We start from the raw sequence: 26,453 nt of genomic DNA, 5'->3' as shown, positions 1-26,453 counted from the left end.
TTCTTATTGTTGATATGCAAGTATTATTTTTGTAGTCTCATTTTTTTTCCACATGTTGCGCTGTTTCATGTCCAGCAACCTCAATTAAACCTCAAACACAGCTATTTCTTGAACCTATACAATGGTCCAGACATCTTTAGAAGAACTCTATATGTTATGGAAACAAAGGGTAGAAAAAAAAGGCTTTTGGTATGATTTGGAGGTTTGTGTGTTGTACAGTTTGTTTGTTGCTCTTACTATGATTCATATTTGAGGCTTTAATTTAGTATCATTGTATTTTCATATTTGAATTTTGACTTTATAATGTTAGTAGTATTCGTTAGTCTAGGGTATAGCAAATGTATAATGTTGGCCTCAAGATGAATTTAAACATTTAGTAGTAAACATGTCAGTGAGTCTAGAAATATTTTAAGCCAACCCCAACTTGTTTGGGACTAAAGACTAATTGTTGTTGTGGTTAGTCTAGAAATATTGTAATGTAATAGCCTTATATTGATTTCTCGAAATCTCATTCAAAAAAAAGAAGAAGAAGAAAAGATGAAGATGATGATGAATAATTTGATAAAGAAAAGAAACGGGCGGCGTGGTAATATGATATGGGAGTTTGGGTCGGGTACTAGTGTGGAAAGATCACTTATCCTAAATGCGGGTCAGGGTCTAGGTTTGAGGTTGGGGGTCAGGATCGAGGTTGGGATTCAGGATCGTGGTTCGTTGTTGATGACGGGGTTGGGGTCAAGGTCGGAAAATATTTTCCTTCGTACCAAACACGCCCTATATCTCTAAAGCAGACATTTGTATTACAATTTCAAGCTAAATACTAGTAATCACTAGTCAAAGAGTTTAGTGGTCAATACATGCAACTTTTTTATTAAAAACTTGACCCGAGTTAAGTTTACTTTGCAAGATATGATGTAGATACAGAGTAAAGTCTTCTGTCAGAGCTAGTTGCAGAGATATGTATACCAAATGAAGCCATCTTTTTACCAACAAGAAGGGAAAAGGGAAAAATCCGAGCCTCCTTCCTTATCTTATTTTTATTATCTGCTTATCTGGTTGTATATTTTCAGCTGCTCAAGATCACAGATGAACCAAGAAAACAGGTACATCTTGATAACATCATTAAACCTTTGTATATTCTCCTTAATCCTAGGTAAATGTTCTGCTGTAGATCCACAGTTTGTAGCATGTCAGCCTATAAATTGCAAAAATGGTCCAAAAATAAGTTTTCCATTTTATATTCAAGATGAGCAAGAATCTTATTGTGGATACCCTGGATTTGGGTTAAATTGTAGTGAACAAGGTTTTCCTATTGTACATATTGCTGAAAATGAGTATATAGTTGAAAAGATTTCATACCAAGATCATACTTTTCAGCTGAAAAATTCAGTCTTTAATAGTACTACAAACAATGGTTGTGTTTCTGAGATCAAGAACATCTCACTCGATAAGCGCCCTTTTAAATTTGTCAATGAATCAAGAATTTATTTGTTGTCGAAGTATAATGAGTCGATACCCGAGCATCTTTTGAAGCACAAGATTAGTTCTGTTTGTGGTGAAGAGAATAGAAATGAGTGGGGTGTTGCTATGTTTGCTGAGGATGAAGGCTTTGAGTCTGCATTAGAAATGTGCAAAAATCATGTAATGGTACCAGTAGACATGCTTGGAGATGAGGGAAGCAACCAAGTTCTTGACTATCAACTGCTATTGAGAAGGGGGTTTAGATTGAGCTGGTCATCCAGTAACTGCAGTGAGTGTGTAGAAAGTGGAGGATGTTGTGGATTTGATGAAAAACCTTATCAATTCAAATGTTTCTGCACCGACAGGCCTCATTCAGCGGCTTGCAGACCTACCAGTAAGCCCCTCTCTTGTTAATTCCCAGTATAATTGTGCAGAGACTTATGCTATGATTAGGCACTGCACTTTAAGTTTTTTTCGTGACAAAAAGTGTCGCTTGATGATCTTGGCATCCAGATACAGCTGAATTAAGCATTTGGATTATGCTGTGGAAGTGGATGATTAAAAATGTGTAAAAACCACAAAATTTGCGCAGCCAAGGAATTATAGCTGATAATAACTTTCTCTGTTGAATCATGTCTTGTTCTGATTATTAATCCATGCATTTTGGGGTTTGACCTCTTGTCCTGTTGATCCTTTGGTTTCACCAGCAGTATTTTGTTATGTATATCAGGATTCCAATTGAAGACTTCTTTAGTTCTTTTCTCAATCTAATAGGTTACCTAATCTCCTTCTTTAGACTCAAGGTCCTCTAAAGGCATAAGGCCAAAGCGAAAACATATAGATGTGAATGAAATAAAAGTCGGTTTCTACTCTCATAGTTACAGAAGCGGAAAAGGGCCAAAACTATCCCTATCGTTTGCTAAATGGTTTATAAATACCCTCCGTCCATCTATCCGTTCAAAAAAACACACGACGTTAATTCTATTAACAAAATTACCCCGCGACTAACGGCAGAACTGGTGGACCTACGTGTAATGACGTGTCATTTTTCTACTGGGCCACGTGGCAATCTCTGACTGGAACAAAAATGGATATTATTTCGAACTACTTAGCTGGGGAAGTCATTGGGTCGGGTCAGCTAAGTGGGTCGAAATAATAGCCAATTTTGTTCCAGTAAGAGATTGCCACGTGGCCTAGTAGAAAAATGACACGTCATTACATGTAGATCCACCAGTTCTGCCGTTAGTCGGGGGGTAATTTTGTTAATAGAATTAACGTCGTGTGTTTTTTTGAACGGATAGATGGACGGAGGGTATTTAGCAAACGATAGGGGTAGTTTTGGCACTTTTTCGGACTATTTGTGAATGACAACTAGCAGAATCAAAGTTAAGATTGACAGGACTAGAGGCCTTGCCAAGTTTCACACATCTGTGTAGATCATAATCTTAATGTCAAGAGTCATGAATGGAATCCTTTCCTTTACTAGAAAGAAGCCTCGCCGTATTTTCTTGGAAGATCACTCTTGAGCTTTATGAATATGCTTTGGCATGCCCGTTTCTTGAATCATCGGTAGAAGATCAGAAAGTCCAGTCTCAAGTGTAACAGGGATTAAGAGTGAACTGGAGAACATTAATGGGTACTTAGTCTATAACTTTTCTGAAGACTGCTAAAGTTGCTGCCATGTGACCAGGAGGTCAATGGTTCAAGCGGTGGAAATAGAAATGCAGGGTACGACTGTGTACATTAGACCTTTGTGGTTCGGCCCTTCCTCGGACCCCGTGCATAGCGAGTAAATCTTGTCGAAAAGAGTTTGATTGTGGAAGAATTGGAACCAAATTTTCCCACCTCTCTTCTCATGTTTTGTTTAGAGTCGACAACAATATCACTTTTTTCATATGCACTAATAACAGTATGCAGATTGATGGTTATTTTCAAAGTTATGAGAACTACTCGAGTTGTGATGGCTTAGCTTATACTATCATGTGAATGGAAGTGCATTGCTTTCAGTCTTATTGTGACTAATTAATCTATCATTTGTGTGTTCTTGCAACAGCAAAAAGAAATTGGGGACTGATTCTAGGCACAGGTACATGTTATAATCATTAACTTTTAACTATCTCTAGACTTGCACAAAAATCTCTTTTTTGTTTTGCTCAAACTTGAAATTCTTTTCTATGTTAATGAAGGATTCTATAATGATGTTCCAAACATGCAGCGGAATCAAACTAACAGTCCTACCAAGATCTATTTGTGTTTAAAATTTGTTTAGACTAAACAAGGAAGTGTGAATAAATACCTGTAAGAAATTTATCTTCTAATCTCTTGGACGAACTCTAGGAGAAAGCTCTTGTGAGAAGGTGTAGCTTCGATGGTACGAAGGCTCTATGCATATCTATACCGAGATTGATTCTAGCTATCAACGCCTTGATCAACGGAATAAGAAAGAAACTTGGCAAAGTAGCCAAAAGTTCTTCCTTTCCTGTTGGTGCCCGTCACTTTTCGTCAAAAGTGTGCATGTGTTTTTTCTTTCTGCTAAAAGCTATTTTAGCATTGTTGTAATAATCGCCAAGAGATTTATTACATGGGCATGACTTCACTTTTTCCCACATTTGCAGTTTTCTCGATGTTTTGCACTGGAATCTTGATTTTGCTCTTCTACTTCAGAAAAAAGATTTTCTGGCACAAATACTTCAGATTTTGGGAATCTGAAGCTGAGGATCACTGAAATATTGAAGCCTTTCTGAAGAGCTATGGATCATATGCTCCAAAGAGATACAACTATTCAGAGGTCAAAAGAATCACCAGCCGCTTCAAAAACAAACTAGGTCAAGGAGGATTTGGTTCTGTATACAAAGGAACTCTTCCCAATGGAAGTCATGTGGCAGTGAAGGTCCTGAATGAACTAAAAGGAAGTGGTGAAGAATTCATTAACGAGGTGTCAAGTATTAGCAGGACATCACATGTTAACGTCGTGAGCCTTGTGGGATTTTGTTTTGAGGGTCGCAAAAGAGCACTCATTTATGAATTCATGCCAAATGGATCTCTAGAAAAGTTTATCTATGAGGAAAGATCTGACAATGTTCGCAAATTGGGTTGACCAATATTGTACAAAATTGCACTAGGCATTGCTCGAGGATTGGAGTACTTGCATCGTGGTTGTAACACTCGGATTTTGCATTTTGATATAAAGACTCATAATATCCTACTTGATGACGATTTTTGTCCTAAGATCTCCGACTTTGGTCTTGCAAAACTCTGTGTCAAAAAGGAGAGCGTTGTGTCGATGCTAGGTGCACGAGGGACTATCGGTTATATAGCTCCAGAAATAGTATGCAGAAACTTGGGAGGTGTCTCTCACAAGTCTGACGTCTATAGCTACGGAATGATGGTCCTAGAGATGGTTGGAGGAAGGAAGAATGTTGATGTTGGAGTTGATCGCACAAGTGAAATCTACTTTCCACATTGGCTTTATCGACGAATTGAACTAGACGAAGAGCTTCAACTAATCGGGATAATGAATGAAGAGGAGAAAGAATGTGCAAGAAAGATGGTGATAATGAGTTTATGGTGCATACAAACTGATCCCTCGAATCGACCATCGATGAGCAAAGTTGTGGAAATGTTAGAAGGAAACCAAGACTACTCTTTGCAAATACCTCCTAAGCCTTACCTATACTCTTCCTCAAGATCAGAGGAAGACTCATCATCAGTAGCAGAACTGAGATAATCTTTATTTGTTGATATATCAACTATTATTTGTGTAGTCTTGTTCTGTTATGGAATTTTAGCAAAACCTGGTACTGTTTGTGTCCGTTTCTCTCCTTGGAAGAGGGTGGCAGGTTTGTTATTAAAGTCGTTTGGTTGGAAAGAAGTTATCCTAGGATTAATTATTTGCGGGATTAGTTATTCCGGAATTAGGTATTCCACCTTTTCATGGGGATAAAAAATACTATAATTCTGGGATAACTAATTCTGGATTAATTATACTGCAATTTTCTCCAAACCAAACATGAGATAAACTCTTCTTAAATTTAGTTTCGGGATTAATTATTTCTTATCCCTTGTTCCAAACGAGCCCTTGATGTTCTTGAGTGCAGAAGTTGTAGCTTCATGCTTTTTAAAAAAAAAAAAAGTGATTGTAAATATATTTGTGATTTGCCTAAAGCAATTTCAGAACTGCTGGTAGGGGAGTCTTGGCGTAATCGGTAAAGTTGCTGCCATGTGACTAGGAGGTCACGGGTTCGAGCCACGAAAATAGTCTCTTGCATAAATGCAGGATAAGGCTATGTACAATAGATCCTTGTGGTCCGTCCCTTCCTCGGACCCCGAGTGTAGCGGAAGCTTAGTGTACTAGGCTGGCTCTTTTTATTCAGAACTACTGGATAGGATCTAATGTTGTTGCCATGTGACCAGGAGGTCACGGGTTCGAGTCGTGGAAACAACCTCTTGTGAAAATGCAAGGTAAGACTGTGTGCAATAGATCCTTGTGGTCCGGCCCTTCCTCGGACACTGAGCATAACGAGAGCTTACTGCACCAGACTGTACTTTTTTTTTCTTTTTAATTTCAGAACTGCTGGATAGGACCTAATGACATTGTATATTTATCCTCCTAAATGAATTTAAAGCCATTTTAGCAATAAATTACAGCCATCCCAAAAGCTCAGCTTGTGCCCTGCAACTGTGTAGAAAAGATGTTACTTATAAGTTGTTATTTATGTCACATTCAATAAAAAAAGAACTACACCTAAAAAATTTAGAAGTTACTGTCTGAACTCCAAAAATTCAAATGTAGCAATGCTTTTTGGACTAAGGGAATATCTTAAAGCAAATTGAAAATTGAATATCAGCTCTGGAAAAAGTTGTTGTCCATTATTAGAAACAATACATTAGAAAAAGACATGAACAAATTTAACCCTAAGTCAAAAATGGATTAAGTATATATACAGTTCGTATAAAAAAATTATGCTGAAAACGTGTTTTAACGTATTATCAGCTCTGTTTATCCCTTGATTTTATTGATGAACATAGCAGGTTACAACTCTGTTTATCCCTTGATTCTTCCCTCCGATTAATTCTACGTGATTCGAAGGCCTTAGCGGCATATTTCTCGAACGTAGGACTTTTAGAACTTTAATCTCTTAATGAATATTTCAAGAGTTTCATGGCGTATTTCTCGAACGTAGGACTTTTAGCAAGATAATTTGACATGTCTTTGATCTCTTAAAGAATATTCCAAAAGTTTCATGGCGTATTTCTCGAACGTAGGACTTTTAGCAAGACATATTTGATATACATGCCTTTGATCTCTTAATGAATATTCCAAAAGTTTTATGGAATTTCGTCTCATATTTGATCTCTTTGTGCATATTCCGAGAGTTTATGGAATGACTGAGATCGTCTTTGAAGGACATATGTAGCCTTATTTATAGGCATGAATTAGGATTTGGTTGGAATAGCCACCAAGTAACCCTAATAGACTCCTACAACAACAACAACAACCCAGTATATTCCCACAAGTGGGGTCTGGGGAGGGTAATATGTACGCAGACCTTACCTAATAGACTCCTAATATTTTAAAAATTATCTTGAATTTAGAATTTATATTGATCTGTTAAAATTTGAAAGAATTACAAGAAAATACACATGACTTCACACCATAACAAAAAATGGCCCATGTTTTTAAGTTTTATCCCACCTAGCCTATATTGTACATATTTTGAAAACACTAACTCTTGAAAATTCAAAATATGTGTTCTTATAACCATTGCTTCTAAAAGCTATGAAGTTAAATCTGTGTTCTCACAACCATTATTTTCACTCTCTCTTCTTCTCACTTTTTTTTACATATGCTTCAAGGGGCCATCCGCCATTACTGCTTCTCCCCCTATAGCACCTGGTTGTAACGTAAAAAAATTGAAGAGTAGAAGTCCACCATTAAAGGGCATTGAAAGCTTTGCTTTAAAAAATAGAATTTCTTGTAATTATTAGTTGTTTGGATTGGGTGTTGTTCCAATTGATTGAAAATATCAAAAGGAGTTCAAAGTTTAAATTTGAAGTGATTTGGAGTAGATTTGAGCAAGATTTGAGTTAAATTTCAGAAAAAAAGCAAGGAAGAAGACGAAGTCAGTTTTTTGTATAATTATGTATAATCTCGTATAATAGTGTATATGAGTGTATAAACTCATCGTATACACTATTATACACTTTTATACACCTTTATACAAACGTCTGTAGACGAACTTCTTTCACGATTTTCAGTTGCAATTCCTATTCAAAACCAGTCCAAATCTCCATTAAATGACTTCAAATTTTATATACAACCTCCTTATACTATTTCTAACAAGTCTAAATAACACCCACTCCAAATTTCTCACAAAATCAAATTCGGAATTTAAACCCACATATTTAAGCTTGTTAAAAATTTAATTTTCACCACCCAAATGGATTTGGTTTGTTGAACTAATATTTGAGTCACAATTACTAATTCGAAAGTTAACTTAAAAGCTTGAGCAATCCTTTTAAAATTAAATGGTAATTTCGAGAACCTATTAGAGTTGGATGTTGAATCTTAGCCTATTATTTTTGGGCTAGTGGGTTGTAAATTGAAATATAATCTATAAAATTTAAAAATGGGAAGCCCAATTGTTCTCATGTGAAATTATCCCTTAAAATTTTCACTGTGTACGGAATCATTTGCGGCGGCTTCAATCGATAGGAGGAGGATTAATAGAAAATTATCCATTGTGTAAAACAGTAAAAGCCCACACTCCATTTTAGCCAATCTTCCATCAGACAGTCTTTCTTCAAAGTCTTGCTTCCACATGTTTAAGTCAACTTAACGTGTCCAAAAGACAACAAATATTATTGCAAATCCTATAGCCAAGCAAAATTAAACAATAAAAGAAACTCTACAAACTTCATTTTTTTTAAAAACATTCTTGGTTAGTCTTGTTAATCTTATTGTTGCTGTTGATGGTTTTTCCTTTTTTTTAATCCAAAAGGGTATATCATGGATTTATTTTCTTGGTTTTTTATTTCCATTTTGTTTCAATTTTGGTGCTTTGATTCAGCTCAAGGACAGAACACATCCTTCTCAAGTTGCACTAAAGAATTCCAATGTGGAAACTTAGGAAATTTGAGCTTTCCTTTCTACAAATCCACACAACTTGATTGTGGTTTGTGTAAAGTGAATTGTGAAGCTACTCCAAATCCCATAATTGAATTGGATGGAGTGAAATATCAAGCTCTTGAAAAACAGGAAAGTTTCATCAAAATTAAGGACACTATTCTTGGAAACCTTTTGGGAAACAAGAGTTGCCTATCTTTTGATAGAAATCTGTCTCTACCAATCTCTCCTTCAATCAAATATAGAATCAGCTCCTTTCTCACTTTGTTCAAATGCAATAATAGCCAAAAGATACATGAAGAAGTTTTCACTTCCACAAGATATCACAGCTACAATAGCTGTGAAAGTTTCATATTATACTATAACCTCTCAATGGATTACTATCCAGGATTTCCTCTTCCTAGTAGCTGTTCCTTTATTCGGCTGCCTGTGCCATCGAATTCAGAATCAAAATCAGAAAACAATGGCCTATTTGATATGTTAACTGATGAAGTTGTACTAGTATGGATTGTGTCTGATGAGTGTAATCAGTGTTATTACAGAGGAGGCCAGTGTCAAACTGATAAAACTACTAACAAATTTCTTTGTTATAATACCAAAGGTAAAAGAACTTTTGTCATGGTTCACATTAATGATTTTGGTTCTCTTTTATAAACCTTGGTTTAGCTTACATTTGCATTGTTTACTACAGTTGCAGGAAATATAAAAGGGAAAGTGATTGTTGCAGGTACTTATCTATACTACCATTTATCTACAGTTTTTTTGTTGTCCATCACATGATTTTAGCCTTTATAGTTTTATTTCTTCAATAGCAAAGATAACAATAACAACAAACTCAGTGTAATCCGACAAAGTAAAATTTGGGGAGGGTAGAGAGACTGTTTCAGATAGACCTCGGCTCAACAAAAAAAAAAAGAAGCAAAAATAACAATTGGAACAACAGTGATAAAGTGATAAGGAGATAGAGTAATCGAAGAAAACAAACCAACAACTAGTAAAAGAAATCTGTAGACAAGCAGATATGGACATACGATATTAATACTAATGCAACCTGCATGAAAAGGAAACACGCCCGCCTACGGACTAACCTTCTACCCTAATCCCCAACCTCCAAATCCTCCTATCAAAGATCATGTCCTCGGTAAGTTGGAGCATATCCTACCTAATCACCTCTCCCCAAGAGAAGTAGATATGGACATACGAGACTAATACTAATGCAACCAGCATGAAAAGGAAACATGCCCGCCTACACACTAACCTTCTACCATAATCCTCAACCTCCAGACCCTCCTATCAAGGGTCACGCACTCAGTAAGCTGGAGCTACATCATGTCCCGCCTAATCACCTCTCCCCAAGACTTTTTAGGTCTTCTCAACCCCCATAGGCAACCCCTCGCACCTCCCACCGAGGCATCTACGCTCCTCCTCTTCACGTGCCCGTACCATCTTAGCCTAGCTTCTTGCATTTTATCCTCCATGAGGACCACTGTCACCTTGACCCGAAAATCATCATTCCTAATATAAACTCTCCTGTATGCCCACACATCTATTTCAGCGAAGATAGACAAAGCTAAATACTTCTTTCCATTTCGCTCTTTCAAAATCTTTCTTTTGTAAATAACTACTGTACTAGATGAATTGCCCCAATAACAGACTCTTCCTGGTATGTGACTTCATTTTTTTTTTTCCCACAGTCGCAAGTTTCTTGATCTCCTGCACTGGAATCTTGATTTTGCTCTTCTGCTTCAGAAAAAAGATTGTATGGAACAAGTACATCAGGTTTTGGGAATCTAATGCTGAGGATCACAGAAATATTGAAGCATTTCTGAAGAACTATGGATCATATGCTCCAAAGAGATACAACTATTCAGAGGTCAAAAGAATCACCAGCCGCTTCAAAAACAAACTAGGTCAAGGAGGATTTGGTTCTGTATACAAAGGAACTCTTCCCAATGGAAGTCATGTGGCAGTGAAGGTCCTGAATGAACTAAAAGGAAGTGGTGAAGAATTCATTAACGAGGTGTCAAGTATTAGCAGGACATCACATGTTAACGTCGTGAGCCTTGTGGGATTTTGTTTTGAGGGTCGCAAAAGAGCACTCATTTATGAATTCATGCCAAATGGATCTCTAGAAAAGTTTATCTATGAGGAAAGATCTGACAATGTTCGCAAATTGGGCTGGCCAATATTGTACAAAATTGCACTAGGCATTGCTCGAGGATTGGAGTACTTGCATCGTGGTTGCAACACTCGGATTTTGCATTTTGATATAAAGCCTCATAATATCCTACTTGATGATGATTTTTGTCCTAAGATCTCCGACTTTGGTCTTGCAAAACTCTGTGTGAAAAAGGAGAGCGTTGTGTCGATGCTAGGTGCACGAGGGACTATCGGTTATATAGCTCCAGAAATAGTATGCAGAAACTTGGGAGGTGTCTCTCACAAGTCTGACGTCTATAGCTACGGAATGATGGTCCTAGAGATGGTTGGAGGAAGGAAGAATGTTGATGTTGGAGTTGATCGCACAAGTGAAATCTACTTTCCACATTGGCTCTATCGACGAATTGAACTAGACGAAGAGCTTCAACTAATCGGGATAATGAACGAAGAGGAGAAAGAATGTGCAAAAAAGATGGTGATAATGAGTTTATGGTGCATACAAACTGATCCCTCGAATCGACCATCGATGAGCAAAGTTGTGGAAATTTTAGAAGGAAACCAAGACTACTCTTTGCAAATACCTCCCAAGCCTTACCTATACTCTTCCTCAATATCAGAGGAAGACTCATCATCAGTAGCAGAACTGAGATAATCTTTGTTTGTTGATATGTCAACTATTATCTGTGTAGTCTTGTTCTGTTATGGAATTTTAGCAAAAGCTGGTACTGTTTGTTTCTGTTTTTCTCCTTGGAAGATGGTGGCAGGTTTGTTATTAAACAATATACTTAGATGTTCTTGCCTAAAGTAATTTCAGAACTGCCGGAAGGGGAACCTTGGCGTAAGCCGTAGCTAGTAAAGTTGCTGCCCTGTGATACGCGTTCGAGCCGTGGAAATAGCCTCTTGCAGAAATGCAGGGTAAGGCTGCGTACAATAGATCCTTGTGGTTCGGCCCTTACTCGGACCCCGTGCATAGCGGAAACTTAGTACAACGGAGTGCCCTTTTTTAAAGTTAAGAACTGTTGGATAGGATCTAATGACATTGTATATTTATCCTCCTAAATGAATTTAAAGCCATTTTAGCAATAAATTACAGCCATCCCAAAAGCTAAGCTCGTGCCCTGCAACTGTGTGGTCTTCTTGAAACCCATTTCAACTTCCTCTTCCCCTATAACGTTGTAAAGTTTGCTTATCTCTTTGGGCGATTTCATAATATTTCTTACCAACAATCCGAGGTTGAAACATGGTTGACGGTGAATTTAAAGGATTTACCGAACAAAAAGATGTTACTTATAAGTTGTTATTTATGTCACATTCAATAAAAACAAAAACTACTTATTTAGAAGTTTACTGTCCGACTCAAAAAATTCAAATGTAGCAATCCTTTTTGGACTAAGGGAATATCTTAAAGCAAATTGAATATCAGCTCTAAAAAAAAGTTGTTATCCATTATTAGAAACAATAAATTATAAAAAGACATGAAAAATTTTAACTCAAAAATGAATTTAGTATATATACTGATCGTATAAAAAAATCATGCTGAGAACGTATTTTAACCTACGATCAAATCAAATTATCATTTTTATCATGTTGCCTATAAATATTTTTTATTGAAATTTAGTTGTAATTACATTACAAATGATCCGATTCTATAAGTATTTTTTATACGATCAATATATAAAACTAAAACTCGTCAAAAATTTCTAATTTCACTTATTTCCTCCCTTATTTTTCTCTTGACCACATTAGATTTTTTATGGACATCCCTTCTACTACCTTAGTTTTCATGGACATCCACTAAAATTATTATTCTCCCATCTATAAAATCCACCCTTTTGCCTATCATTCTCATATTCTCTTTTTTATTTCCCTTTTAACTTTTTCATTAAAAAAACAAACAACAAGAAAGAACATAGGGAAATTAAAAGAAATAATGGCTAATATCAAGATGACAACTATACTTTTCATTGCCATAATTTTCACTATCTTTGCTTCAAGCAAATTTGCATGGGCACATGAGGAAATTCATCCCCATGTTCAACCCCAACCTCACCCCCACCCCCAACCCCAACCTCACCCCCACACCCAACCCCAACCCTCACCCTCACCCCAACACCCACCCCCAACCCCAACCTCACCCCCAACCTCAACCCCACCCCCACCCACAACCCCAGGGTTCTGAAGGGCCAGTATATGAATATGCAGGACAGAGGTTAAAAATAGAACCAGGACATGAATTATGTTATCAAAAATGTTATCAAGGTATTTTTGCTGGTGAAGGTAGTCCATTATATGCAGAAAAAGAATGCTACGATATGTGCCATAACAATGGTAAATTTGTATTTCCAAACTTTAGTCCTCCACCTTGCGCGAACAAGGTTTAATTTCAATTAACGTATCAGAAATAAGTACTCCCTCGATCTGTTGTTCCAATTTATATGGCGATATTACTATTTAGGGAGTCAAAAAAAGACGTCCGTCTTCAACCAAGCTTTATGGAGGCACGTAAATATTTTTAATTCCATGCCATATCAATTAGCCAACAAAGATTCTTTTTATAATCAGGGTGTTCATGACATTTATAATCAACTATGTATTTATTTTTTTACGTTGGTGATCATTTGTAATTGTAACATGTATATGAAATGAAACATAACATGACATGGATGCCATCAATTTACTGATTAATTGTCTTATATTAATTTTTTGTGGTTACATTTGTTTAAGAATGCGACTTAAGTGTTGGGAACGTGCAATCTGGCGGTGCAATTGGTGTGCGTTTTTTTTTTTTGGGAATTCTTATTAATGTCTTTGGTTTAGAAGATCGATTTTTATGACACATTAAAAATACGGAAAAGGGCCAAATATTGCATTATATTATTAGAAAAGGTTTAAATGTACCCTTCGTTATACTTTGAGTCTAAATATACCTTTGTACTATCAGAAAAAAATTAAATTAGGGGTGTGCATTCAAATCGGTTTATCGATAAATCGAATCGATTATTTGTTATCAGTTTATCGATTTTATCATTTCGATTTCGATTTCGAAATTTTCCTTATCGAGTTACCGATTTCGATTTCGATTTCGATTTTGTCCTCTTCGGTTATCGGTTTATCGATAAACCGATAAGATATACTATAATTTTTTTTTACCTTTATTCTATAATACTCTTTCCTTTACCCTAAGTCTCTAACCCTATTATTTCATCTACCATATTTAAGGAATGATCATATTTAAAGCTCAAGGGAATGAAGTTCAAATTAATGAAAAATAGAATTAGCCGTGATGATGTATTTTTTTATATACTGTTGGAGTGTTGGTGGCATACATTTGATCCCTTACTTTAGTTTCGTTGCATGTGCTTGTTGACACAATTTTTATGTTATAACGGTGTTCGTCTTATTTTAGCTTCTTTTTGTCCATATTAGTTAGACGTGTTTATAGCGATATACTTTCCGTGGAATCCCGCAAATTTTCTTATTGGTGTAATCGATAACCGAATCGATAAGCCCCAAAAATCGATAAATCGAAATCGAAAAAATCGAAACCTTATTGAAACGATAACGATAAACATATGTACAAATCGATAATCGATAAGTAATTATCGATAAGGGTCAAAATCAAATCGAAAAATCGAATGCACACCCTAGTTTAAATATACCCCCGTTATACTTTGAGTCCAAATATACCTCTGTACTATCAGAAAACGTTTAAATGTACTCTCGTTATACTTTGAGTCCAAATATATCTCTGTACTATCAGAAAAAGTTTAATCGTTATACTTTGAGTCCAAATATACCCCTGTACTATCAAAAAAAGTTTAATCGTTATACTCTGAGTCCAAATATATCTCTGTCGTTATATTATTGGTTCAAATATACCCCTTTTTTCGTTAAGTTTGTCCAAAATGGACATCCAATCCTACGTGGCACTGATATTTGATGAGGTGGATGCTATATGACATGTCATCTCAGCGTCCCGAATCCCATTTTACCCCTCCATTATATTTTTTTTCCACCACTAAAATTTTCTTCCCTTCCACCACTATTGCCATCATTACCGCTACCATAAAAAATATTGTATTTCAAATTGTAGTCTTTAATATATGTATTAGGGGCGCTGAGGTGGCATGCCATGTGGCATCTACCTCATCAAATATTACTGTCACGTAGGATTGGATGTCCACTTTGAATAAACTTAACAGAAGAATGGTATATTTGAACCAATAGTATTACGGCAGAGGTATATTTGGACCCAAAATATATCAAAGAGTATATTTAAATCTTTTCTCATAGTACAAGGGTATATTTGGCCTTTTGCCGTTAAAAATATTAATTTGGTTACATGACGGTGTTTACAGGAAATCGATAAATCAAATTGGCTAGGTCCATGAGAATGTCCAAATTGGATATTAGTTAATCTCATATTTTAAGAGTTCTTAAAATTTCACCTCTTATTTTTCTCCGAATAAGAGGTGAAACAACAAATGTCCAAAATGCTTAGGGTTAATTTCACTAGAAAATTGTGTTGAGTTCTAAAAATGAATGATTTCGAGCTAATTGTATCACTCCAAACAAAAAATACAACAACAACAACCCAGTGTAATCCCACTTAGTGGGGACTAGGGAGGGGCGACATCCTTCCCTCCAAGAACTTCCCACCTTGCTCTTGGGGAGACTCGAACTCACAACCTCTCGGTTGGAAGTGGGGGTTGCTTACCATCGGAGCAACCCCTCTTGTCTCCAAACAAAAAATAGCTAAGTTAAAATAGTGATAAACTTTAAAGAATCGTTTGGTTGGTTTCGGTCGATTTTTAGAATTTTAATTTCAATTTATTTTAGTGAAAAGTTAATTGGTTGGTTTCTTGAAAAATAAATTTCGTCTGATGCAAAAATAGTTTTCTGTATTTTTGCGCCAAACAAGCTGACCGAATTTGGTCGGTTTCGTAAAAAAAAATTAATTTTTTTTTGAAAAATCAATCGAAATCGGTCGGTCGATCGTGGTCGATTTTGGCCGAATTTCTAGTAGTGTATATTACTTAATCATGGTGCAGAAAAAAGGTGCATAAAAAGGCACAAGTTATGTTTATTAATTTGATATAAACATGCATGTGTGACTATATAAAAAAGACAAAATTATATAATAATGCACTTCATAAGTTGACCTTGCATTATTTTAGCTCACTTACAAGTTTGCAAATGTGTAACCAAATATCAATAAGTTTAGATCGGAAAAAAAATTCAGTTTTTTTATTCTCTATATTTTCAAGCGTGAAATATTTCCATTCTCCTTTTTCCTCAAGTTTCTACATACCTATCACAACTACGAAAATTCACAAACAGACGCGAGAAATCTAAAATCTCATCTTCTTTAATGCTAATCTTATTAGTTTTTGAATATGATTTTGTGAGAAATTTGGAGTGGGTATTGTTTGAACTTATTAAAATTAGTCTAAGTAGACTGTATACAAAGTTTGAAGTCATTTAGTGGAGATTTGGAATAGTCTTAATCAAGAATTGCAAGTGAAAATCGTACAAAAAATTCGTTAGAGATGCTTATACACTTTTATACAAAATCGTACAAAAAATTCGTCAGAGATGCTTATACACTTTTATACAATATTATACATTTTTATACAAAGAGGTATATTATATATATAGTTGTATAAAAGTGTATAAAAATGTATAAGCACAATAGTGAAAATGTTAGTGATACACCATGTATATAGGTGTAGCAGTTGAAGAAGAAGAAGAAGAAGAAGAAGAAGAAGAAGAAGAAGAAGAAGAAGAAGAAGAAGAAGAAGAAATGTGAGAAATCCACCAAATACATGTAAATAATGTATCAACCTTGTATAAAATAATGTATAAGAGGTGTTTATATACTATTATACAATATTATACACTATTATATACTATTATACACTATTATATACTATTATACAAATGAATCCTATTAATGGAGCTTCACTGGTTCTTCTTCTTCTTTGGGCATTTTCTGAAATTCAACTCAAATTTACCTCAAATCTGCTCCAAATCACTTCAAATTTGAGTTTTGAACTCCCCTTGACGATTCCAATCAATTGGGCCAACACCCAATTCAAACAACTAACAAAATCGAAAAATCCAATTTCTGAAATTGAAGCTTCGAATGACCTTTAATGGTGACTCCAAAAATAATAATTCTCTTAAGTGGTATTTTTTCTCCTCATCTTAATAGTGATTATCAACTTTGAATCTGGAAGGAGAATTGAAGAATATATATAATGGTAGAGAAATTTTGGGGTGCAAAGTCGTGAAAGAGGAGATCAGAAGAACGAAGAAAAGAAAAAATAATTAAATAGGGTAGGCTAACTGGTGAAAAATAATTTTCAGATTATGTACAACCTGACCATATCAGGTAAGGACTTCAAACGTAGACCATTTTTTGATGGACCGTTGAGTCAATTGACAAGGAGCGTAATTACCCCCTATAAAAAATGGCTTCAAATAAAAAATTTATCACATGGGATACAAGAAAAATCCTAGAAAATTTGGCCAAAGGCAACAAGATTACGTAGTTATGATTCCCCTAACGTCAACATAAATGGCTATGAGAGAATTTGCCCTTACTGATAAACGAGAAGACAACAAAGAACTGATTCCTTCCAATTATAGTTCAAATTAATTGTCTTTTTCTTGGATGGCGATAGATGAAACTGGATATAATTAATTAAAGATAATTGAATGAAATAAGGAAAACAATAAATAAAAAGGAATCAAATATAGTGATAACTTATTTTGCTGAATACTCCTAACATTTTCAGCTCGCATTTGAGGTCATATATTTTAGGGTAGAAGGTTAGTAAATAACGTGTCTTTTTTTCATGCTAATAATATTCGTATTAGTCTCATATTTTCTTATCGATAGAAATCTATTACTATATGTTATTTCTTTCGCTTCGATTTATCATATTTTCTTCTTGTTGTTACTTGTTACTGTTTTTTTTTTCTTTTTATCTTTTTATCTTTTCTTGAGTCGATGTCTATAGGAAACATATCTTTATACCTTTACAAAGTAGAGGGTAAGGTTTGCGTATACGGTATTCCTAGAGCCCACTTTATGGGATTATACTGAATTTGTTATTGTTATTTTATTTGATGTCATATATATATATATTAGTAATATGTTTTTTTGCTTATTATATAATCGTTAATATATTGACTTTATTATTATCCTAAAGTCTATTTTTGACATGTTCTATCAAAAGAAAGAACACATCAATGTGTTGGCTAATCACAATGAATCTTTTTGAAAACTCTTCCGAGCATCATTCTGACGAAAATTATATATTGTGATGGGATACAATACACTTTTTTAAAACCCTAATATCCATACAAATTATGTACATAGTCCTTTTAAAAGAAAAAGAAAAAGAAAAAGAAAAGAACTATTTTGAAGATTGAGGAAATATTTTTCCATTTCCATGAAAAATGTTTTACACTGTAAATTATTTCTTAAATCGTTACTCAATGTTTGGTAATTGGTCTGTTATGAAAGTTGACAACATATAGTACTAGTAATCGTACAAGGCTAATAATATGGTAAAATTAAAAAATAGCCAAGTGTAATTGAAAAATAATAATAGGTTCAAAGGTAATTGAAATTTAGCCACATTTCATATAAAGATAAATTTGAACGAAAACATTGTTCAAAATCCGACAAATATTCCAGCATAATATACTGAAGTTTGAATTTTTTACATGTGAACTTCCAGCGTAAGTTCATACATAGGTGCTCCAATCTCCATTATATTATGCTGGAACTTTCCGTGTGCTGGAGTCCCAGCATAATAGTTCATACACACATGCACCATCCTCCAGTATACTATGTTGGAACTTTTTGTGTTGTAGAAAAATAGTGATTATTTTTTAATGACTTTGCAAATGCTGATTATTTTTTAATTACAAGTCCGAAAACTGGCTAACCCGCACTACTTTTAATAATAAGGTTTTATCATAGTGTTCTAGACAAGAGTGAGGTGCTCTATTAGTTAGCACCCTCCACTTCCAACCAAGAAGTTGTGAGTTCGAGTCACCCCAAGAGCAAGGTGGAGAGTTCTTGGAGCTCGAAATGCCGAGGGTCTATCGGAAACAACATCTCTATTCCAGAATAGGGGTAAGGTCTGTAAACACACTAGTACACTACCCTTCTGAGACCAAAATCATTTCTTGTATCGTTACTCAATGGTGTTCTAGTAATTCTTTTGAATCCAATTTTAACAATAATGTTTAAGCATTAACTGAAATAAGTAATAAAGTATGAAATACCGAGTTGAAATACTAGTAAAATAAAATGATATCACTGACAGAAGTCATATTTTGTTTTAATATAAACTATTCATAAAAGTTAATCTATACACCAATAGTATAAATAAAATATTATTTATAATGAAATTAGTGATTTTTAAATTAAATAACATGCTAAAACAGATAAAATTGATGTGCTAATATAGTTATTTTTACCTTATGAGTGAATCTATCCATAATTGAAAGTGACCAACCATCAGAATATAATTGCCTTAGAAAATATTTTTTCCCATACCAATTTTTTATTTTATTTTACCAATTCAAAAAGCCACTATTTTCCACACGGTAATAAAGAATCAGAATTCATACCCAGTACCGAGTTAATATCTAGTCTAGCCTAAAATCACAACCCTTAACCACGTCAGTGAACTGGTCCAATTCTAAGTCCACCGATCTGAAAACCCAAAAGGGTAGTATTTCTACATGATGTAACACACCTGGGTTTTTGCTAATTCTTGCTAAAGTTTTCTTTTTCTTTTATTTTCATCACTTCTTGAAAAAAAAAAGCAATTACCCTTTTAATTTCATTGTTATTTGTATTCTTGGGAAACAAACTTTTCTCCAAAAATCTTTAAAGAATGGCTACTGTTGCAAACCATAGAAGTGTTAGAGATATTATTTGTGATGCTGGTGCTGGTGCCTCTGCAGGTTTATAATTTGACCTCTTTTATTTTTGTCCATTTTTTTTATTACTGGTAAAGAAGATAAAAGATTTATTCTTTGTGTTACTTTTTAAATTTTTTTGAGCTATTTGAACGTGAGTTTGAGGTAATTGTGGGTGTAAAAATCTTTGCTTTTGTATCTTTAGGTGCTATTGCTGCTACATTTATGTTTATTTTTTGTTTTTGTTTTTTTATTTATTAAATAATTGTTATCTGGGGTTTTAGTACTAACGAAGATAAGATTAATTCTTTTTGTTACTTTTTGATATTTGAGCTGTTTGAATGTGATCTTGAGTTACTTGGGGGTGTAAAAATCTTTCCGTTTTATTTTTTTATATCTTTGGGTGGTTTTTTAGGTGCTATTGCTGCTATCTGGGGTTTACTGTTAAAGAAGATGAAGATTTAATTCTTTGTTTAGTTTATAATCTTTGAGTTTTTGAGCTATTTGGATGTGATTTTGAGTTAATTGGGGGTGCAAAAATCTTTCCTTTTGTATTTTTGGGTGGTTTTTAGGTTCTATTGCTGCTATATTCATCTGGGGTTTTACTGCTAAAGAAGATAAAGATTTATTCTTTTTTTTGTTACTTTTTAATCTTTCAGTGTTATTGCTGCTACTTTTATGTGTGGTTTTACTGTTAAAGATGATAAAGATTTATTCTTTTTTTGTTACTTTTTGATCTTTGAGTTTTGAGCTATTTGAATGTGATTTTGAGTTAATTGGGGGCGTAAATATTTTTGTTTTTGTTCTTTGGGTGGTATTTTTAGGTGCTATTGCTGCTACATTTATGTGTCCATTGGATGTTATTAAGACAAGACTAATAATTCATGGTCTGCCTCAGATGTCTCAGTCTGGTCGTCAAGGTTTGTGCTTATCATCCTCTCTTTTATTGGAAAATGGTGGACTGTTTCTTATTTTTCTTTTTCACATTGTCTCTGTTGATGAGAACTGCTATCCTGTGCCATAGTGCTTCCGTGTGAACAAATGAAAATTGATGTTATTAGGATTTACATGATTTTCTAATTGGATTATTTCATAGTTTTACTAATGATCAGTAGTTATCTCGAATGACCTATAATCTCGGGGGATCATGTAGACTTAGCTAAAGATAAGCACAATAGAAAGAAAGAAAAAAAAGATTCGTTTATATAGGAGATACCTATTAGTTGAGCATATACTTTAGACGTGATAGCACTTGTAATGTGGGTTCTATGCTTTCTAGGAGTGGTTTAGCCTTTCAGAGATTTATATGTAGAAAATATAGAGAACTTTAATGGTACTTTTTATTTGTATTTGCATGATATTGGCATACAATGAGTTTAAATGGAGTAATATGGTCAGTGAGGATTCATATAGCCAACCCTGACTTGTTTGGGACTGAGGCATACTAGTTGTTGTTGTTGTTGTAATAATGATCCGTATCCCTTTATTATACATCAATCATATCCTACATATAGCAGGTAAGAGCATGCTTCTTATTCACAGGTTAATGTTTATTCTCAATCGTTAATGTTTATCTGATCCAATGAAACTTAAATGACAGACCTGAGCATTCCTCATTTGCAAAGACATACCGTTTCAGGTTCTGTTCCGTGTTCCTAGTTATCTTGGATTTAACACGAACTGTCAAAATCTAAAGGCAACTTTTACCCAGATTGTACACAGTACATCAATTTCAAAGTTCTTCCAGTCCTAGTATAATGTAGATGAAAGAATATTTGTTGTTCGTTTAAATTCTTACCAATCTTCTCAGGCACAATAGAAGTATTAAGTATATTCTGATTGACTGCTTTATAGTGCCGCAATTTATCCGTATCTCGCACCCTGTCCTTCTCATTTATTTATCTATGTATTTTTTAAAATTCTTTAGGGTATTTGTTAACAGAAAAGTAGGGGAGTCATGTACAGTAGGATTGTACAACCCTCATCGGCTCATCCTAAACAAAGATGTCACTACAAAAACATATATTCAACCAATATGTACTGGTAGGATCTGTTGTGAGCTCCTAAATAGCAAAAACAATTTAAATTTCTTCTCAATGTGGATTTAGGAATTTTCTCTCTTGGATCCACCTTAGTGGATGAAGAGCTATTTGTCGTGATTTTTCTGTCTTTTTGTTCGTTCAGCTTCCGCTGCTTCCTCTCATTTCCATTTTCTCTAACATAGGATGTCCAATGTGCTGTTCTCTGTCTTTTTCTTTGCTTTCTGCTTTCCATATTTGATGTAGTCATTTTTTAAATGGACTTCCAAAATTCTGAACTTTGTGCGCACTATGCTCATCGTGTCTCTATGAGAAATCGCCTTTGACAGTGAATATAATTTAGTGAGTTTTAGAGAGGTGCTGTCAACTTTTTCATGAAGGTTTCTAGAGCTAAGTTATGTGCAAGAGTTCCAAACAAGTGTTTATTTGAAGAGCTGATAATTGTCTTTCATGTTTTCTGTCTTGGAATAAGAAAATTGTTGTTTGGCCTTCTTGATAGTGATAACTAATGAAGGAAGTAAAGAATAAAGAAAAATCCAAATCCATATTACTGGCACATTTATTTTCCTTTAAATTTTTTGGGCAACAAGCAGGTAGCGTCATTGTCACAAGCTTACAAAATATACTAAGAACTGAAGGTTTCAGGGGACTTTATCGAGGCCTTTCACCAACATTAGCAGCTCTTCTTCCAAACTGGGCGGTAAGCATTGTTTTGTTTAATTTCTATTTCTGTGGATTGAAATTAGTTGGAATTCCTTCATGAAATGAGTCATTAAAATTGAATGAGATAATATCCAGATTTTCTCTTTGGTCTCTTGCGGAACTGAATTCCTTTTGTTCTTGTGATAACGCAATGATTAAGTCTTCCTTCCACGTACCGCCAAATGCCTAATGTTATTGCTGATAAAGATTGAAAATGATTAAGCCTTCCTTCCACACCTTCACTCACCATCATTTCACACCTATGGACCGGTGCCTCTCTGGAGGATGACGCAAGACATGACCAAACCATCTCAAGCGACCTTCTCTCATTTTATCTTCAATGTATGCTACTTGCTCCTTCTGGCAAATGTGGTCATTTTTAATCTTCTCTAATCTTGTAGGAGCGCACATTTGTCTTAGCATCTGCATCTCTGCAACATTCCTCTTGTGGATATGTTGGATTTTAGCAGCTCAACATTCACTACCATATAAAATTGTCGGTCTTATAGCTCTTCTCTAGAACTTACCTTTCAAAATGAATAAGTTTTTTTTTTTGTTTTTGTTTTTGTGTGTGGGGGTGGGGGGGTGGGGGGGGGGGGTGATGCATATTGGACACCTGGATAGCTTTTCTTTATGGAAACAACAAGTTGATTTACCATGTTCTTGGCAATCTTATTGGCTTTTTTCATAACTGACTCCATGTTGGCATATATTTTCTGTACATGCTGAAATGCTGAATCTATTCACCCTTTTTTGCTGAAATGTCCGCATAAGAAACCATTTTGAGAGAAAACGTTCATCCTCTGCAGGTGTACTTTACAGTTTATGGACATCTCAAGGATTCATTGCATTCTCATGGTAAACTTTTGCTCTATTGGTTATTTGGCTGCTGGCTTTTATCGTTTCTTTTTTTATATCTTTGTTTGAATGGCATCACATTATTTAATCCTTTAGTGTTTGGAAGTTGCTTGAAGACGGTAGCAAACTTAACACTTATCTTTACCAAAAGAATTTTCTTGTGTGATAAATGCAGTGGATAGCTGTGGGCAGCTTACAATTGGTGCAAACATGATTGCTGCTGCAGGAGCGGGGGCCGCAACAGCCATTACTACAAATCCATTGTGGGTTGTTAAGACCCGTCTCCAAGTAGGTTCGGTGTTCTCATATAGTTAAAATTGATGTATTCTTCAACTTTAACATATCCATTAATCATAAGTTCGAAGAACGGAGTCTAGTACACTCGGTGCCCGTTAATATTCCATCTACACTCTTAGCCCTCCGGGCTTGGTCCAGTGGTAAGAGCGTAGCTTGTGATGTGTGGGTTAGGCATATGTCATGGGTTCAAACCCTGCCGCAGACAAAAGCATGGTATTTAAGCGGAGAAGGGTAGAGGGGTGGGCCCATTATCCTCCGAGTTTCGAACTATGCGCAACTGGCACCGGGGGATTTCCTTGGTTATCAACAAAATTCCATCTACACACTTATTGTGCCTTAAGGAAAGTGTGTAAGTGCAAAGAAGTATAATAGATTTCCAATCTGATTAAGTTGGCTTCCCGGCCTATTTAAAAGGTGTCATTTTGGAAATTTGGTTTTGTCAGCATGGAGCCTGTTAAGAGTTTATGTTACATGGGCGTGACATAGGCTAACACGGAAGCACAAGTTTCCAATATCATAGTGTCTATTGTTAGGTTTACCTTAATTAAATGTATTGGAATAACAACTTGCATTTGTTTCTGTATCTTGTTCCTGATATTTTTTTTCCCCTCATTTTTCTTAGACACAGGGAATAAGGGAGGGTGTAGTTCCTTATAAAGGTATATTGTCTGCTTTAATACGAATAGCACATGAAGAAGGGATCCGAGGATGGTACAGGTTAGTTATATAGTGAACATAATCATATACAAACTTTATCTTTATGTGTTTCATCCTTTATAGAGAGGCTCGTGAAGCTGGAAACGTCCTCATAGAAGAATAAGCACTTATCCTTATCAAAAGGAGGAAAAAAAAAGCAATTACCCTCTATACTAGTTTTTTTGTAATTGTTCCGTTTCCTTTGGGTTGCAGTGGCCTCTTGCCTTCTTTGGCTGGGATAAGTCATGTTGCTATCCAATTTCCAGCATATGAAAAGCTGAAATCATACTTAGCAAAAAGGGGTGAGAAACTGTTTTCTGTAGTCGTTTGTGGAAGTTCGTTACCCATTTGTTCCTATCTGATTGATCACATGATGTCTTTCTCAAACTGCCAGCCAATAAGCAAACCAATGAACTGAGCCCTGGTGAAGTAGCGATCGCCTCTTCGATGGCCAAAGTAGTTGCCTCTGTAATGACTTATCCACACGAGGTAAGAGGAAAATGGACCAAGATTATTTTTGGTTCCTTTCATGGAATCACTATGACCTACCTATTAATCCGTAGTTTTTTACCAGGTCGTGCGTTCTAAACTACAAGAACAAGGGCAAGTAAGAAACTCGGAGAAAGCATATAATGGGGTTGTTGATTGTGTAAAGAAGATCTTCAGACAGGAACGTCTGACCGGATTCTACCGAGGTTGTGGAACCAATCTTCTACGGACGACTCCCTCTGCTGTTATTACATTTACCAGTTACGAAATGATTCATAGGTTATTTCAGCGAGCTATACTTCCAGAGGAGCATTCAAAAGCAAATCCGAGACGTGAATCCCCTCATAAGGTAGCCGAAGAACATGGAGACAATGACGAAAATTTACAACAATCAGAAAGCACATTGAATAAGAGAACTCCTTTAATTCCATTGAGTAACTCTGATAATCTAACTGCTAGACATTGATTAGAGATGTTTTTCTTTTTGTTGCCTGAGGCAATTTGCAACAAGTGTTTGCTGTTGCATAAATTTTCTTTTTGTAACTTGTATTTTTACTCAAGGAAGTGTTACATTTCAATCTAATAAAGAAAGGTGCCATAGTTTTCTGATAATTCTGAATTCTTCAACATCTTTGATTATTTGTTCTACTACTACTACGACTGTAAATTCTGCCCTTGAAAAGTATTGTTAGAAATTAAGTAGCACATGTAGGGGTCGTTTGGTAGGGTATATAAGAATAGTACTGAATTTGGTGTATTAGTTATGCTGAGATTAGTTCTTATCGACCATTTGGTTGGTGTATTAATAACATGCATTAATGTAATTTTTTTTTAAAATTATTTGTTTACAAAAATACTCTCCAAAAATATTGGAAAGAATTTGAAAAAGGCATTGAATGGACAATTATGTCTTTATACATGCTTATCCATGTATTAAAAATCATAATATTGCTAATCCCATGGTTTACTATGTATAAGAATAGTCTTGAATAGAGTGTATAACTAATAGTATTAGTTATACATAGGTTGAAAAACGCTACCAAATAAGAGATTAATAATATCAAAGTTAATACATGTATTATTTTTCCTTATACATCCTACCAAACGACCCTGTTTACTGCTCTTCTTGTCCTATGAAGACTTGCAAATGTTTTTTCTTACCTCTCTCTCTCTCACACACACAAAAAGGGCAGTCCATTGCACTAAGCTTCCGCTATGCGCGGGGTCCGGGGAAGGATCAGATCACAAGGGTCTATTGTACGCACTCTTACCCTGCATTTTTGCAGGAGGCTATTTCCACGGCTTGAGCCGTGACCTCCTGGTCACATGACAACAACTTTACCAGTTACACCAAGGCTCCTCTCTCACACATGCAAAAAAAAGTCTCTTCCTATAGTTAATCTTTCAATGAAAACTTGTTGAAAGTCCTTTGAGTTCTTTTGAGATGTAGAGAAATCATGTCTTAAAGCCTTAGTTTTTTTACAAAATCTCTTGTTTTCTTTGTAAAACAAGAGTAGTGAATTGTGACTGGTGAAGGCTACTCAATTGAGGTCCTTTTTTATCCTTCTAATATACTTAGCTGAATCTTGATTATTGACTCAGTCTTGAATGCAATTTCTAATAAAGGAATTGTCCGCAGACAATGATACTTAAAATTTTTTGAGGAAGATTTTATAGCAGGT

General features: G+C 35.1%; 2 protein-coding genes across 2 annotated transcripts; both read left to right on the top strand.

Annotated features, from left to right (window-relative positions):
* Positions 1–823: 823 nt before the first annotated feature.
* On the top strand, positions 824–11,487 carry LOC107796110 (uncharacterized). Its single transcript, XM_016618839.2, is given in 7 exon segments — positions 824–1,852; positions 3,512–3,544; positions 4,074–5,177; positions 5,223–5,297; positions 8,436–9,185; positions 9,276–9,311; positions 10,279–11,487. Coding segments are annotated over 7 exon segments (4,002 nt in total). The 5' UTR covers positions 824–966; the 3' UTR covers positions 11,397–11,487.
* A 7,919-nt stretch (positions 11,488–19,406) lies between these two features.
* On the top strand, positions 19,407–25,383 carry LOC107765710 (nicotinamide adenine dinucleotide transporter 1, chloroplastic-like). Its single transcript, XM_016584384.2, has 9 exons — positions 19,407–19,735; positions 20,515–20,610; positions 22,323–22,429; positions 23,241–23,289; positions 23,465–23,577; positions 24,209–24,303; positions 24,496–24,584; positions 24,677–24,771; positions 24,857–25,383. Exons 1-9 carry the CDS (start codon positions 19,666–19,668, stop codon positions 25,235–25,237), a joined length of 1,095 nt encoding a protein of 364 aa, XP_016439870.2. The 5' UTR covers positions 19,407–19,665; the 3' UTR covers positions 25,238–25,383.
* The last annotated feature ends 1,070 nt before the right edge of the window (positions 25,384–26,453 follow it).

Source organism: Nicotiana tabacum, chromosome 20 (genome assembly GCF_000715075.1).
Source record: "Nicotiana tabacum cultivar K326 chromosome 20, ASM71507v2, whole genome shotgun sequence".
In the NCBI taxonomy this organism is placed as follows: domain Eukaryota; kingdom Viridiplantae; phylum Streptophyta; class Magnoliopsida; order Solanales; family Solanaceae; genus Nicotiana; species Nicotiana tabacum.
The sequence above is the reverse complement of the archived record's forward strand: the minus strand, read 5'-3'. Positions and strand labels throughout refer to the sequence as shown.